The sequence below is a fragment of the Mycetomoellerius zeteki genome, unplaced genomic scaffold (assembly GCF_001594055.1).
Source record: "Mycetomoellerius zeteki isolate Tzet28-1 unplaced genomic scaffold, Tzet1.0 scaffold135, whole genome shotgun sequence".
Lineage (NCBI taxonomy): Eukaryota > Metazoa > Arthropoda > Insecta > Hymenoptera > Formicidae > Mycetomoellerius > Mycetomoellerius zeteki.
Window position 1 is genome coordinate 71,614 of NW_017256287.1, and position 15,955 is coordinate 87,568.

Consider the following 15,955-nt stretch of genomic DNA (forward strand, 5'->3'; position numbering starts at 1 on the left):
ATTTGAATATCTATATTTTGATCTAAAGCGTTTTAATCTAAAAGCATTTAAATAAAATATAGAATATAGGTATATAAGAGATATAATTTTTAACTTTGAAATTACTTATTCAATTGGTAGGTAACATATCGAATTCTTTCAGCGCACTGTTGATTCATATTTGGATAAATTTGATATATTTTATCATTGGATATAAGTGCCGTTTGAACAACTCCATTAGATTTTATCTTCAGATAAGACGTCGAGTTGTATTTACGCCAGGAGGAAAGCATGATATATTTAGATTCTTAATGCACTTTTTACATCACCGATATTCTCACGAGACAAATGCGGCGTCCGATAAACGATCAATCGATTCGACAGCCGCAAGGCTGTTATTGATTAGCCCTCGCGGATCGATGAATCAGAGTTGTCTCATCTAATCGATACGATTTCGCGATGCGAACGGCGCTTGGGCAAGATCCTAGAATTGATCATCAATCGCGGGATTTCGGAGCCGCTGACATGCATCACGATATTAATCGATGCTCCCGCTTACGGACCCCCTGCTGTTGGTGATAATTGAATCTACTCCGGCATCCGCTCTCTTTCTCCCTGCATTCCTAGACGTAGCATTGAATAGTCGGCGCATGTTCTAGAAATGAGCTAGGTGTAACAAAATAACAGTTCGGGTAAATATGATTATAATTCCGCCTAGTTCATGCACCATATCGAAGAATTAACAGCATTTAATCGCATCCCTGAATAATTGCGAGTGTGTATAACTTGCGTCATCGACTGGAAACTATTTCACTCTCGCTCGCCTTCGAATTTCTCACATAGTATCAAAATGTATTATAAATATACCTCTGCTGTGGTTATTAGTTTTGATTGTCGGTCTAACAATAGCAACTACTTTTTTTTCAAATACTCAATTTTGGAATGCGCTTTGAATCTTTTTCGTGTTCTTTCCGAGATTATACAAGACACATGCATAAATTACAATTTGATACGCTAAATTGCATGCGATTCGGTAATGCCTTATGTAATTCTAAAAAAATTACATGTAAAGAATGGTTATGCTGAAGATTTGGTAGAATATTTGCATCTAGTTAAATTTTAGACACTTCGGCAAAATCATTCTTTCCTTGTAATATTAAAGTCAAATAGACACCTACATACCTATATTTCTTTTCTTTTGTTACACTTACTGACTAATAGCTTCATGCTCTTATGAAACATAAATTATTCTTTACTTCTTAATTAACTTTCCGTTTTTATTATAAAAAATACAAATAAGTGCAGAAACTGGATTTAGCTAGATTCCATTGTGTTTTCGTCGGGAAATGCATCTTTTCGAAACTCCTTAATAGGAACGTAGACAAAGATATTCCCACATGCTCGTCACGTTCCTGTTGAGCAGGAATTTTCCAAGGCGCGCATTGCTTCGCCTAATTTCTTGCGTTGCGCGTTTTCATTATTGCATTACTCAGAGCGCAATGGCTGACGTCAACGACCTTCGATGATTCTATCTCCCCTCGAGCAATACTGAAATCTCGCACGATCTTTTTACGAAAAACATCTCATTGACTTTATTAGAAGCACTAAGCGGAACAAACCGTCACATTTTAAATCCCATTGTAAATCCGTTCTTTGATAATAGAGCATAATTTTAAAATCAAAATTAAATACACTAATCGGGCTCTTGAAATTAAAAAACTATAATATACTGTACGGACAATGAGAGCGTTACACAGCGCGGTAATTGGTGCGCAATTTATACAATAGTCTAATAATATTCACATGATATATATATATATATATATTAAAAATGTACAGTGAGACTGTCGATACCAGCTTATTTGGACGTTTCGGTTTCTTTCAAACCGTCTTCAGTAAATTCATTATCGTAGATGTATTGACAATAGTTGGAAGATGTTGGTATTACGTTCTATGTAAGACCGAGGATGAGTCTCCTTACTGTCTGGTTGGGAATTGTCCAATTTTTGTCTCTTCGCTGCTTAGCCAAGTGACTAACTTTCTTCTCCATAGATCACAAATCAGTTATTTATTATTTATCTTTATTACGTATCTTTTATAATTTGACTTACTACAGAGCGTAGTAAGTCAAAGATACGATTACAAGACGTAAAAAATTATTAAAATAAATACAAGATATACAATATAATAATTATCCAGATGGAAGTCAGACAAGCATAATTTTAAGATGCTACTACCTATCATGCACATTCCTGAAATTTCAAAAAGGCACACTCTAAAAAATATGGATGTGAATTTAACACCATGCGGTTTTAAATCCACATCTATATAATTCTCACCGAGTTAGGGTTAATATTAACAAATACCAACGTGATGTGGATTTAAAATCTCTAATGTGTATATCAACATTATTATGATGTGGATTTAAAACTCATGGTGTTAAATCTACACATATATTTCTTAAAATATGTTTTAAGTAAGTTCCACTTCCAAGTTTCAATAAATGTGTGGAATATAATGTGTGTGTGTGTGTGTGTGTGTGTGTGTGTGTGTAACGAGTCGATCTGCTATACACAACGCTCTAATCAACGTTAGTCCCGTCCATTCCAGACTGTTGACCAGTCGGGAACATGACTAGCGGCGGATTTCAACGCGTGGTGTTGTCAGCCTCCATCGAGGAGACGCGGATTGTAAAATGCGTCCTTACGCCGTTATTGAAGCCCTCCCCTTCTCTCCGATCAAACGCATTGAAAAGCGACCGTCGTCTTCAAGGAAGTCGTTTGCTTTGTCATAGTGATTAAGCGTACGATCCGATTGTGCGCGTAGGTATTCAAAATAATATAACGATGAAGAGAAATTCCTCTCGTGCGATCGTTGAATCCGCGAGTTACTCGCCGTGCAGCATTTTTTAAAATGCAACATGATCGAAATAATCTAAGGTGTTATTATGTTGATTACTTAAAGCACAGGGAGAATTTAATTGAAATGATCTATTGTATTATTTATTATAAGTGCTTAATACGTTTATTTTGTTTTATGACGTATATAAAAATAATTATATGACTTTTAAGAAATTATGTATATATACGCATATATATGTATATATACTTATTTTCAATTAGAGATTCTTAGAGAGACTCGGAGTTTTTTTACATCACGGCTTTCTTACATTCTGCACGCGTTTGCGAACTGCAAATAGAGCCAATACATTCTCGCAGGAGCATTTGTCACAAATTATTTACAAGGGCAAGGCGACGATGGCCACTAGCACTGATTGTGAGTAATGTTTCACGAGTGAGACAAAAACCAAGCGAATTCCAGGCCATGGATTTTAACAGATGGCGACCCTTGGTTTCCAACCGGGCGTGATTGCTGATTTCTTTATACGTACGTACCTCTGGTGTGCGTTCTTTTTTTTTCATCAAGATTCCTCTTAGGTAAAACTGCAGCTTTAACAATTTAATATGAATTGATACCTCATGAAAAAGTCATAAAATATATATGTACATGCATATATATTATGTGGAAAATAATGTTGGATAATCTAAACCTTTAACTTTTAATGTGCAACATTTAAGTAATTTTTAATTTAAAATATTCTCTTTTTTATTTTTTTAAATTTAATTGATATTTCAAATGTCTCAAGATAATTTTATACTACTGTTCGCTTTTAATTTTTGATTTCTTGAATTATTCTTGCGAAGTTACAAGTTTTTGTATTTTCTCTCTTGCACTTAAAGACGAAAGAAGGATCGTCGATGAGTGGTTCACAAATTTTCAGAGACGCCATATAATTCCGCCAAAGGACGTTGAATTTGATAAGGGGGGGGGGGGGAAGGGGGGGGGGGGCCGCACACGTTCGAGTAACACGACGGAGATCCTCGCCTTGCCCGGGGCACGGACCAAGGCCCTTCTTCTGTTTGCGAAGGTCTCTGACGCGCATGACTCAACCTTATTATTGTTGTTAGTCTCGCACACACGTATGCAGAAATGCACACTTGTGTGTGGGGAGATGCGTGTGCCCGCGCACTGCGCACTGCGCACGAGAGAGTGCGTATACGAGCCTCGAGTAGGAAGTGCAAAGTCGCAATCGCGCAACAACTAACGCACTATTCGCGGTGAACTCAACATTCTCATCTCGTCAGGGACGTTGGAGTGGTTATTTTCAACACTTGGCGGAGTGCAAGTTCGTGTCAGAGACTATGCGTCGCGTCGGAAAGATTGAGATTGCACGGCGATTGCACGTTGGAAATTGAGGATGACGGGGATGAGTTCCGTTAGTCGGATCTTAATTCGTAATCGTAATGTGTAGTTGTGATTTCTCATAACCACGATACGTGTACTTCGGACAGGAGGAACAAGAAAAATTGTTTCTCATCAAGGCCTCACTCAACAATACATATCATAGATGTATTAAATCTATAAAAATTGATTCTAATCTCTGTAGAGTGTGATGCATTTCCAAATTTTTTTGACCGAATTGTATTTGCATACTTGTAGTGATTTGTTATTACTATAACGTGAAGAAACAAAGGTTTTGAACTATGTTATATTTGCTCGTTCTGTTTAACCCGTTATAATTTATATTGTATAAACTACACTGAGATAATAAATATTGTAAATGGTACACGTAACCATTTATTCTTTTGATATGTGATTAACAAAAACTGTTTTACTTTTTCATTTAAAAATTGTGCTGTTTTAATCAAAATTTTATTTGGTTATTATGATACAATTTTTAAATGAAAAAGTAAGAAAGTTTTATTAGTCACATGTGTATTGTATAACGAAATAAATTATTATACCAAAACATTTTTTTCAGTGTGTAAGTTAATTTCTGAGTTACAAGTTTTTTATTCAACAAAATACACGTGTATCCGTTTCGTTTCCTTCGTAAAACTTGGTGGGCCATAATTGCATCGTTAAAACGCGTGCGTCGTGCACGCGACGTACTCGTTATCGTGAATATACGCTGTAATTCGTGATTTTATCTCGCGTAACGTCGTTACGTGCATTGCGCGACGAGCGTATCGTTCACGGAGGGATATTTCTTCGTAAAAGACGTAAAAGACGTCGAAGGATGCAGTCCGCGACATCGCTCCCGAGTGATGCATTCCGTTGGTCCATGGCACAACGCGATAATGTCCATTATCGCGCGAATTCCGAGGACAACGTGATTTAAAATTTTCCGCGCCGTTGCCTATCGGCCCGATTAATCTCGCCGTAGTGTGACCTCCCCATAGCTATCGCGACATGCTTTTCCACAGTTGCGAAGACGACGTGTCACGATTCGCGTGAACGCTACTCAAAACCGACAGATTTATTTCTTCGAAGTAACACGTTATAAATTCTTCTTATTTATAAACTACAGCTTACGATCGCAAAAGATAAGATTTCGGAGCTTAGATGAAAACAATATCCTTTGACAAGATTAAATCTACAAGAATTCTACGATTTTTTTGCTCATTTTTAATAACTCGAATTAGTCAAGTATATCTTTCATCATTTTTTGCTAAGAGGATTGTTAAGGATGTGTGTGTCACATCTCAAAGCATCAAAAATATAACATAGATTATTCTGTTGTGTCTGTGTATAAAACTTGAATATGATCTATTTACTGGATTAAAAGTTATTATTTAATTTTTTTGTTTACCTTGATTTTTATTGCAAATTTGATAAGATAGAATTATGAATTAAATAAGTACTTTTTATACACTGAGAAAAAAAATTTGTTCAACTAACTGAACACAGTTGTTTGCAGATTTGATTAATTCAACAAACTTTATTTAATCGAATTTAACCGTAGTCTTTTAACATTGAACAGCTTGTTAAGCAGACTAAGGTTAAATTCAATTAAATAAAATTTGCAAACAACTAAATGTGTTTAGTTAGTTGAACAAATTTTTTTTCTCAGTGTATATATACTAATAAAATTCTAAAAAAAATATTCGTACAAAAATTTATTTAGATCCACGTACTCGTTCAAAAGTTATTTACCTAAAACTGTAGCAAAATATGATCACAAGTCATTATAATGATGAAGTCATTATAAGCTAAATTATTTATTGTTTTGTTTTGCAGCTGTATATGTGAATCTGGCGCGCGCGCGCGTGTGTGTGTGTGAATTGGAATATATGTTATACTTTAATTGGTACTGTCATTTTGAGGAAATTTTTAATGAAAACAATCACACAGTGAGTGGCCAGACTATATTATACTAATTGATATTAGTTGATATTGGCTTTTTAGCTGATTTTTTTGCTTGATATGTGCCAAGACACGCGAAGTGACGAGGCTGACCGTGTCTCTTTACACGAGTCGTCGAATTTTTCAGAGTATTTTATTTTATATAGCATATTTTAATTTCATGAATTGTTATGATAACATGTTTTTATATAATAATTAATGTCAAGAATAATCTAAAACTTAGATAAAAAAGAAATTTATTTTTATGAGTATATATGTACACATTAATGTGATTTTAATTTTTATACGGTAAATTATAGTTTCAGGGAAGATTTAGAAATGAAGATAATGTTTAAACGTAATTTCGGTATGAATTTGTTTAATTCCTGAATACTAATTCAAATTATCTATACATCTTGATATGATGCCAGTGCACATACCTATATACAAGACATATTTCTTTTTTCTCATACGGATCTATAATTCAGAATTGATCTTATCTTAACATGGACTTTCTCTCATTTATCGCAAGTTATTTTTTTATTAAATATTTCGAGACTTGGACTTCTGGCAAAAGGTCCAGATGAAATTGAGCGATTTAGTTTTGCTGTTTACATAATCTTGACGTTTTCACCAAAATCTTTCTATATGTGAGAATATTTTCTTAATTTTCCTATATGTAGGTATACCATTTTAAATTTGTCTAGTAGATATCTGATGTAATTTTGAAATATTTTATACATACCTACATATATCGATCTCTTCGCAAATCTAGTATTTTGTTTTCGCGAAACTCTGATTCTCGTGGGTTAGCCTCGAAGAGTTTCTATGATCATCATTACGCCTCCAAGGCGCTCGCTTGTCGGCCCTGGACCGACGTTCTATAGAGTCTACCGCTTCTAGTGCGAGAGAGAAGAGAGAGAGAGAGAGAGAGAGAGATAGCGCGAGCCAGTTCGATAGAGAAAGAGACGTACGAGAGACAAACTATTCTGTCTATCGAAGGAGCACGCATACAAAACCGCGAGCAATTATCGCGCACGGACAATGTTCGCCAAGGTCTTCGTCCACGAATCTTAATCGCGTATCTCACTCGCATCTCTCTTAACGACGCCGTTTTATAAAAGCGTCCCTGCGCGCGTGCTCTTAAACCGAAAGGCCCCCATTTAGAGTCCGATCACGGCGTCGTATGATAATCGCACCTGTTTCTGAGATACTTTCCCTTGATACGCGCGATCGTTCTCGCGTTGTAACCGGGCACTTTCCGTCCAGACTAAACTATTTATTTTCCGCCGTACGAAATTTGCCACATGTATTCTCAACAGCCAAGATATCGATTCTAAAATCGTAAAATTCGAACGTTAACCTTTCGCCAATAACATGAATTTTAACTCTTCCATCACAAATAGGGATCTTTGAGAAACAGAGCAATTTTTTATTGCTTCAAATTATATAAATATCTGAAAAAATTCTGATGTACTTTCAAAGCTTTAACGAGTTTTTACCAACATAGAAGTCGGATTGTATTTTATTAATTTTTTTTTACAAATTTGAACTTATCTATCAAAATTTACAATTAATACAATATAACAAATAGAGAGTTTAAAAGGCGAATGAGAGTCAAGATATAAAAGTTTTTTTAAAAAATAACGAATATAAATACTTATTACGACCGCATAATTATACAAAATGAAAAATTTGTATATATTCTTACGGATGAATATCTAATGAGAATGCATAACATTCGACTGCAGGATTGAGTCTTCCTCAGATGTGTGTGTGTACAATAGTTATAATATAAAACGCACGAAAACGCAGTAAAGTCAGTATCCGTTGATTTTTGTCAAAGAATGTTAAAAAATTCCACATGAGTAAATCCCAGGGCGAACAAAAATTGCTCACAGACGGCTGCTCGACCGTATGGAAAACGCATCTGGAGATTTTGAGCATATATAAGAATATTAAAACAATTGTAAATTAATTTAAGCAATAATGTTCTCCTGACACAGTAACTTACCGATGTAGGTCTTGATACATGTATCGCATTAGAGATAAGTATGTTTGTTAAAAAATAAAAAACGTAGTGAATGAATAATTCAGCAAATTAAAAAGAATCGTCAATCCGTGGAATATGTGTGGCCGCACCGTTAGATAAAATACGACTAACGATGATATGTTTAATATCAAGCGATTGTGTAGTTGCAAAGTCAAATTTTATTTATTATCGGTAAATAGGCCTTTATCAAGGTTTTCTATGTCATTTTGTAAATTAAGGCTATTCGTTTGTTTCTTAATATTGATCATCTCCGAAATCAATCGTTTGCCATAACACGATTCTTCGTTAAGAATTATAACATTGTCTCAGTCAAAGACATGTTCAAATTTCGTTCTATGGTCAGTTATGACAGAACGATCGTACTCGAGTAGATGTACTCACAATTAAAATATCGATGGTACTTTTAAAGACTCTAGTTGCCAGCGGAGAATGATGAAGATTTTTTATCTGATACTTGTAGAATATAAACATATAAAGATTTCGAGTCGAAGTCTAGAGTCCAGAGATGGATCAGTCAAAAACTTTATGATCTGAGAAAAGTAAATCCATTTCCTTTCTAAGCAACCTAGACAATAAGGGATGTCTAAAAGATGTTTTTATGATGTCTTTATGACGTCTTTTATACATGTTGTCTGGCAACTTTTATACATAGTCAATCTTATTTATTTTTTGTTGGATTACAGGTGATTTTTTTAATGTATGAAAAGTGGAAAAATATAATGTAAACATATAGAAATCTCAAATCGAAGTATTTACAGACAGAAAAAAAAACTTTGCGATTTCAACAACGAGAAAAATAAATTAATTTCTTAAAAGTTAACTTTTGTATGTAAATAATCTTATTTTTTTTTATCAATTATTAATTATATATGAAAGATAGATTTGCTGCTACATTACAAAAGATTTTAACGATTAGCTTTTGAGAAATTGTCATCACGTTAAAAGGAGAAGTAAATTAAGTATGACTTAACGCGTTTCTAAAAAAAAAAAAAATAAAGAAAGAAAGAAAAAGCACTAATTCGATTATAAATGCATCTCGAGAGCATACCGTGAGGCTCGTCTGTCGTCGGTAGCGAGATTCCCGCGCCTCTTCGAGGGCTCCGACTAAGGTTATGGTTTGCTCTAGGAGTGCATTAACCCCTCGTTGGATCGCGAGAGTACACCGCAGAAGAAGTGCACAACCGTCGCGAACGCGGGTGCGGGATTGAAAGGGGGAGGGGGCAGCGAGAGATTAGGAGGAGCGAGTGAAGAGAACGAGAGGAGCTCGCAACAGCGTGCACCGTAGTTCTCGTCAAGGCGAGCGCGATGGCAAGCAGTCTTTTACAGAGCCGAAGACGTGAGGAGGGTTTTACAAAGCAAGGGGAGGATGAGAGGAGAAAGGGAGAAACAGGGGGGGGGGACGAGGAGGATCGCGGCGGAGGCGGCGGCGACGAAGACGGGGCGGCCGGACTTTCTCCGGAGAGCGAAAGTGAGAGGGCCCCCCGGCCGGGAGTGCGCGTTCATTCCCCTGGCCACGAACGATCTAGGGGGACAAGGGGGTGGGAGGGGGTTCGTGCTTTCACCGTGCTTGCCCCGACGAGATGCACTTTTCCGCAACGCAGAAGCGAAGGCGCGCGATTTCGCGAAGGCGAGCGGAAAAATATGATTTTAGAGCGATTAGCTGGAACAACGGCCGCGAGCGACGAGGAAATGCGCGGCTTCGTAAATCGTATGTGCCGATGTGCGAGATACTCCGTGCAGAGTCTGGGGGATATGATACGCTCCACTGTTCTCTTTCACGGCAGCGAGGGGGAAACGATACGAAAATTAATGGTACTGTGAGTTGTAATTACGGAAGAGTAGCGGTGTAACGTAGCGCATCATAGCCGATGTGTCATTTCGACGCGACTCTCGGCGATAATACGCAATGCCCATGGGTAAATACGCGTGTAAGAGTGGATGAACCTTAAATTACATACGGCGTTAGTATCTCTTTTCCGGGCTTGTTGGCATTAAAGTTTAATGAAGTCGACCTTTTTATAAAGATCTCGCTTTAATTAGCTCTCAAGTTAAAATTCTGCTAAAGGAACGTCAACTTGAAATTAAGCGAAGGACGTGAAGGATTTTGTCGTGTGATTGTACTCTCGATGCTTAATTTATGAACATTTTTGACATTTTTCATTTTTGACATCACACTGAGAGAAAAACGTCGAAGTATTGTGAAGCAAATGTTACTTACGAAATTTGATTGTGATGAAATATACATTTCTGTGAAATATATCTCATTAATTGCAAAAAAAAAAGTAAAATAGGCTTATTTGCTAGGAATAAAATTTTATTTCGCCCGGATTTAGATAAATATTTATTTCAGTAAAATAAATGTATTTCTCACAAATATATTTTTAGACATCTTTTTCTCAGTGCGACTTTGATATTTTTATCAGTATCATGCTAGGTGGACGAAAGGAAATAAATACGTAAAAGAGTTATTATCTTATCTAGTATGTTAGTAACCGATACTACGATCATGAAATAGCCAGCATCCTTCTCAGATTAGCCTTCAATATCTACGCTGAAGAGAAAGTGGTCTATGCCTAAGACAAGTTGCTAGCGTATTTAGCATACAATTATATATATATGTATGTGTGCGCGTGTGTGTGTGTGTGTGTATGCTATACCAAGAAAAATGTTTTGTTGTATGAGCCAAATTTTTACTATACAACAAAAATTTGAAATATATCGAACAAAAATTTTTGGTTAAAATGTACCAAATAAAACTGTAATTTTATGCAAACTAAATTGTTTAGTTGGTATAAATAAATTATATTTGATTGCTGTTTAAAAATGTCTTAACTAAATATAAGTTTTGCTGAAGGCACTAACTTTTTTATTCCTAATGAAGGAGCCGGCATGTACGTACGTACTGTTTATGAATAGAAAAGTATGTGATATGAATCGAAAAGTCCTCTACCATTTTATAATTTTCTCAATTTTTTTTAGTTACCCAATAAATAGAATGAAATCGACGCGTAAGATAACTTTAGGATATTTTTAAGAGTTCTTTAAGAAATATCTTTGAGATATTTCATAAAGAATTTTAAAAGACATCTTAATGTTGCCTTATACATCAATTTTATCCATTCGGCAATATTTAGAAATTAACATCTCGTTAACTGTTGCGACGTACATTGCAAAATGGTACAAGACTTTTCAATTTAATTTTTCATAAACGGTACGTACATGCCGGCTCCTCTGGCTAATCTGGATCACCCTATAATATATGTATATAAATTGTACACGGAAAGAACGTTTTGTTCAAGCATCTAAAGTTTTGCTAAATCTGAAAATACCTACAGCTTTTATAGATTATAGATCTTTGAATGTAATTTTATTTTAGATCATCAAAATAATTATATAGAACGCTCAAGCTGACAGAATGTTAAAACTTTTTGCAGCATCATTAATGCTTATAAGCGTAATTATTTTATTTAACAAAATCTTTTACAGACTATATCTAGCCAATATAAATTTTTAGATACTTTGGCAAAACTGTTCTTTTTAAACAGTACATTTATATATTATAATATACACGCAAAAAAATATTTTGCTGCTCCAGCTAGAATTATAGCTTTGTTTTTTGTATCTGATAGAAAATTATGTATCATACGCATAGAATTTATAGCACAAATCTAAATTCTATCTCTGTCATCTATATGATTAGGTGCAATACATATCCAATATCACAGTACTTGCTAGATAATTTTCGCTATAACTTCAAGATCACTTTTTTGAGTGTACAAACGCTAAACAAATCCATTACATGCATATATCGAATCGTTATTGCATGTTTTTACGTAATTTTTTCCATTTAAATAAAATATAATCATTGCAATAATCTTTACAAAAAAATTAAAAAAATACTAAAAATATCTTTTTAATGTAATATGAAAGCTAATATTATATTTGCTATAACTTTGTGATCAACATATTTCCAGGTATAAGGCTATTCCAATTAAAAGTTTCTAAAATAGAGTGTCGATATCTACAATCGTGAGATTGATTCGAAGAAAATATCGATGTTCTCGCTGATAGGTAATGACACGTCGTTGACGGGGTTAATCATGTACACTGTGCCGTGATTTTCTGGCGGGCACCGACCTGGTACCGTAATCGAAACTTTCTTATTCCCAGTAATGCGCGCATTCCACTTAGTGTTGCTTCAAGGGAGGGAGGGAGTGAAAGAGACATTTACGAGGGCGACGAGCGCTAGAAGGGAAAAACCAGTTGCGGACCGTGGGTTTAGTTATGGTGGAACGGCGCGACGTCGGACAATCGCGCGCGAATTAACTTTCTTCGCCGCCTTCGACTTCCTTGTCGATGCTCGCTCGCACGTTGCGGATTAGAGTTCTATTGGCTTTTACCTCCGTCGTATCGTCTTCTCCGCATAACCGCTTATATGAACATCCGAAGGCCATGCTGATACTGCAATATAGATTGACCTTTCTTTTTTTCATCTTGACGTTCTTTCCTTTTTTTTCTTCGTTTTCTCACTGAAGTCCTTGCATTTGTCGCGGGAAAGTCCAGCCTCGGCGACCTCCAGGTTTTGATTCCCCGTATAATTTCAGGGGCGCGACGCTTTGTATAATAACTAGTTAATAATGTCTGTATGTTTAACCTGAAAATTAATTATAACGGGACACAGTGAAAAGACAGAGAGAGAGAGAGAGAGAGAGAGAGAGAGAGAGAGAGAGTGAGAGAGGGGGGGGCGTGAAATTTTATTACGCATTTACGAGAAATTTCACATCAATATCTTTTTGTTTAGGGTTGTGCGTTTGCCCGTATTTGCGCGTAAAATATGTTGAGTTGGAAAGGAAGTTCTTATCGGTTTTTTCAAATCAAAATTGTATGCATATACAATATCTTTGTTAAAAAAAATTTGCAAAAATTTTCTATTATCTAAAAGCTTGAGTAAGTTTCCTTACAAAACCGCTTTTTAAAAATATTCCTACGATGTTTTGTTATTGAATTACTCGCGAGTTAAGTAAAAGAACATTCTGACTTTAATTGCTCATAATACTGTTAAAAATTATCTGCAATTAAAAAAACATATTATTAAAGCTGAAATTTTGTTCTATTGATTAATATATTGCCAATGTAATTGCACAATAAATATATTCTATGTACAATTTTGAGTTAAAAAAAACGGCAAGAACTCTTTCCAATCCAACAATAATTTATATCTATGTGTATACAATGTGTAAACTGTAAATTATGTTCTACATGTTATCTATATAAATAATTTATGAATCATCAAAGTCTACATTCTTTGTCGCTGGACTGCACTGAAGCTTCTATTTCGCTTACATATTTTTATTTATCAATACTAAAGTCAGATATGTGTATGTATATATATACTATATATATCTTTAACATTTGTCAAGATCAAGGCCATTGGAAATTATACCTCTTATTTTCATTTTTACGTAAAAATGAATTTTCAGTGCAAAAATGAAAATAAAGAAGAATAATCTCCAATGGCCTTGATCTTAACAAATGTTACCCAGAACATGATCCTGAATAATATTCAATAGGTTTTAGCCATCGATTGGACACGTTGGTTAACGTCGGCGGTACTGTAATTTCCAAGTTTTATAACTTGAAAAGTATTTAATGGAAAATAATCTTATTATAGTGTTTTGAAAAGCTCTTGACATCAGCTATTAGATTCTGAAATAAAAAAGGGTGTTTCGTTTAAAAAAAAATCGATTTGACCTTGACCTGATCTTGGTAACGTCATCTAAGATCAAACTGATAAGATCAGTAAATAAATCATTTTAAACTATACAACTTTTGTATGAAATATTTTTTTCAAAAATGCTTACTTTCAAGAGATATTTAAGAGGTCCGGGACTTTTTTAACACCCTGTATAATATATGTGCGTGCGTGTGTGTATACGTATATATGACAATCATAAGAATTACTTCTTTTTATATTGTTATGGAGTTTATAATAATTTATATTTTGCATTGTTTACATGAGAAGGATTCGTGTAAACAATACGTAAAAAATTCTATGTAATTATAATCTTGAAATATACAGCACAACCTTGTTTCCATTCAAAATATTTATTATACAATATATACTCGTATCAAGGGGGAATAAAAAATGAATGTATATTTATTCCGGTTATGCAGATCGCAACGTAACGTTGTATTGTAGCTACATAAGTAGATGACGCTTCGTTATCCAATTAAAATATTACGAGATTCTTAATGTATTAATGTATTCAAGGTACTTCGAGAAAATTCAAATTCTACAAGATTTTTCGCGAATATAGAAATTCTAAAGTATTTATAACCACACATTGCAAAATATTTACCTATACATTATATATAAAATTTCATCGTACAGAGCGAATAAATAACGAGTAACAGGAAACATACATGATTGGCTATGTAATTGAATGCACGTGGCACGGTGCTTGTGGGACGGCCCTTAAGACGATAATACATAGTCAATTGATTTTGACAATTATAGCGACTTGTTCTCCCCTCAATAGCATTTGCGGCACGTGTCTTTCCAAGGTCTCCATTTTTCCCTCAATCTTCTTCACTACCACCTTAGGGACGTCTTTTTCTGCGGGCTCTACCTTGACTGCATCAGGACCTGAATCAAAAATGCAACGTCGAGTCCTTGCGATATCTTGTCTGACATTAATTTCCTTCTCTCAGTTAACAGTACGATTACTTTGGAATTTTAATATATGATTGAGCGTATAAATATGAATGATTTTGCTCGTTCATCATAATTGACGTAGCTGTCATCGTTCTTTCTCTCTCTTTGTTCAGTTAAAATGGGAAACATATCTATAACGAGATATTAAATAAGAAAAACGAAAATAGATTCTGAAGAGAGAAGTTGAATTCATTTTTGCGCGATTTTATTTTTAAATGATAATATTCTTGCGTGACTTATATAGACATATGTAGATGTGTGTTAAAGTATATTATCAGTTTATGCGGCACATAAATTAATCAGCTGTATTTAAATTTATCAAATTTTGAGCGTTAATTATTATAGGAGATAAAAATTTTTATTTTATTTTAATGTTATACATGTATATATCGTTATAAATCTTGTAAGTTTGCCCTTATACTTGTGTTTTGCTAAAAGCAATTTTTTAACAGTTCAAAAATTTCAAAATAACTTAATATTCTTGATTACTTACAAGTTTCTTAAGTATACAAAATAAACTTTCTACAATTAGAAATTCTATCATATTGAGCTATCATGAGCCTATAGATATATTGTGATGATCAGAATAAAAAAATGGCAAATTTTAAATGTGAACCTTAAGCGAAAATTATCAGGAGTATGTATGGTGTCGCAAATAAACCTAAAAAAGAGAAGACTCGCTGAGGTCATTAAGAAAACCTAGGAAGATTGTTTATGTACCAGCACGTGTCCATAAAAGCGCGCGAGGATCGCAATAAGGGGGTTGGAGGAAATGGAAAGGCCAATAGGGTCAGAAGAGGGATGGCAGGCACGAGGAACCAAAAGGACACGTGTACATAGGATATTCATCCCTGCTCCTCACTGCTGGGTTATTTCCCAAGGTCGCCGGTCCTTTCACCCTCTCTTCTTAGACTCGTATCAACAACCTCGCGACCCCTCGCTATACCGACGTACCAAAGTACGTCAGTAGGCCAACTAACCCTGAATGGGATGCCAAGAGAGAGAGAGAGAGAGAGAGAGAG

At 34.9% G+C, this 15,955-nt stretch overlaps 2 protein-coding genes across 4 annotated transcripts in view; one reads left to right on the forward strand and one right to left on the reverse strand.

The window, feature by feature from the left end:
• Eip74EF (Ecdysone-induced protein E74) overlaps positions 1-15,955 on the forward strand; it is a 226,048-nt gene that overhangs the window by 11,621 nt on the left and 198,472 nt on the right. The window lies entirely within an intron of this gene.
• Positions 14,659-15,955, reverse strand: part of Lsm11 (U6 snRNA-associated Sm-like protein LSm11) — a 35,298-nt gene continuing 34,001 nt past the window's right edge. The window contains exon 5 of the mRNA XM_018462073.1: positions 14,659-14,864. Coding sequence (XP_018317575.1) covers positions 14,713-14,864 — 152 coding nt within the window. The 3' untranslated portion in view covers positions 14,659-14,712. The remainder of the gene's footprint in view (positions 14,865-15,955) is intronic.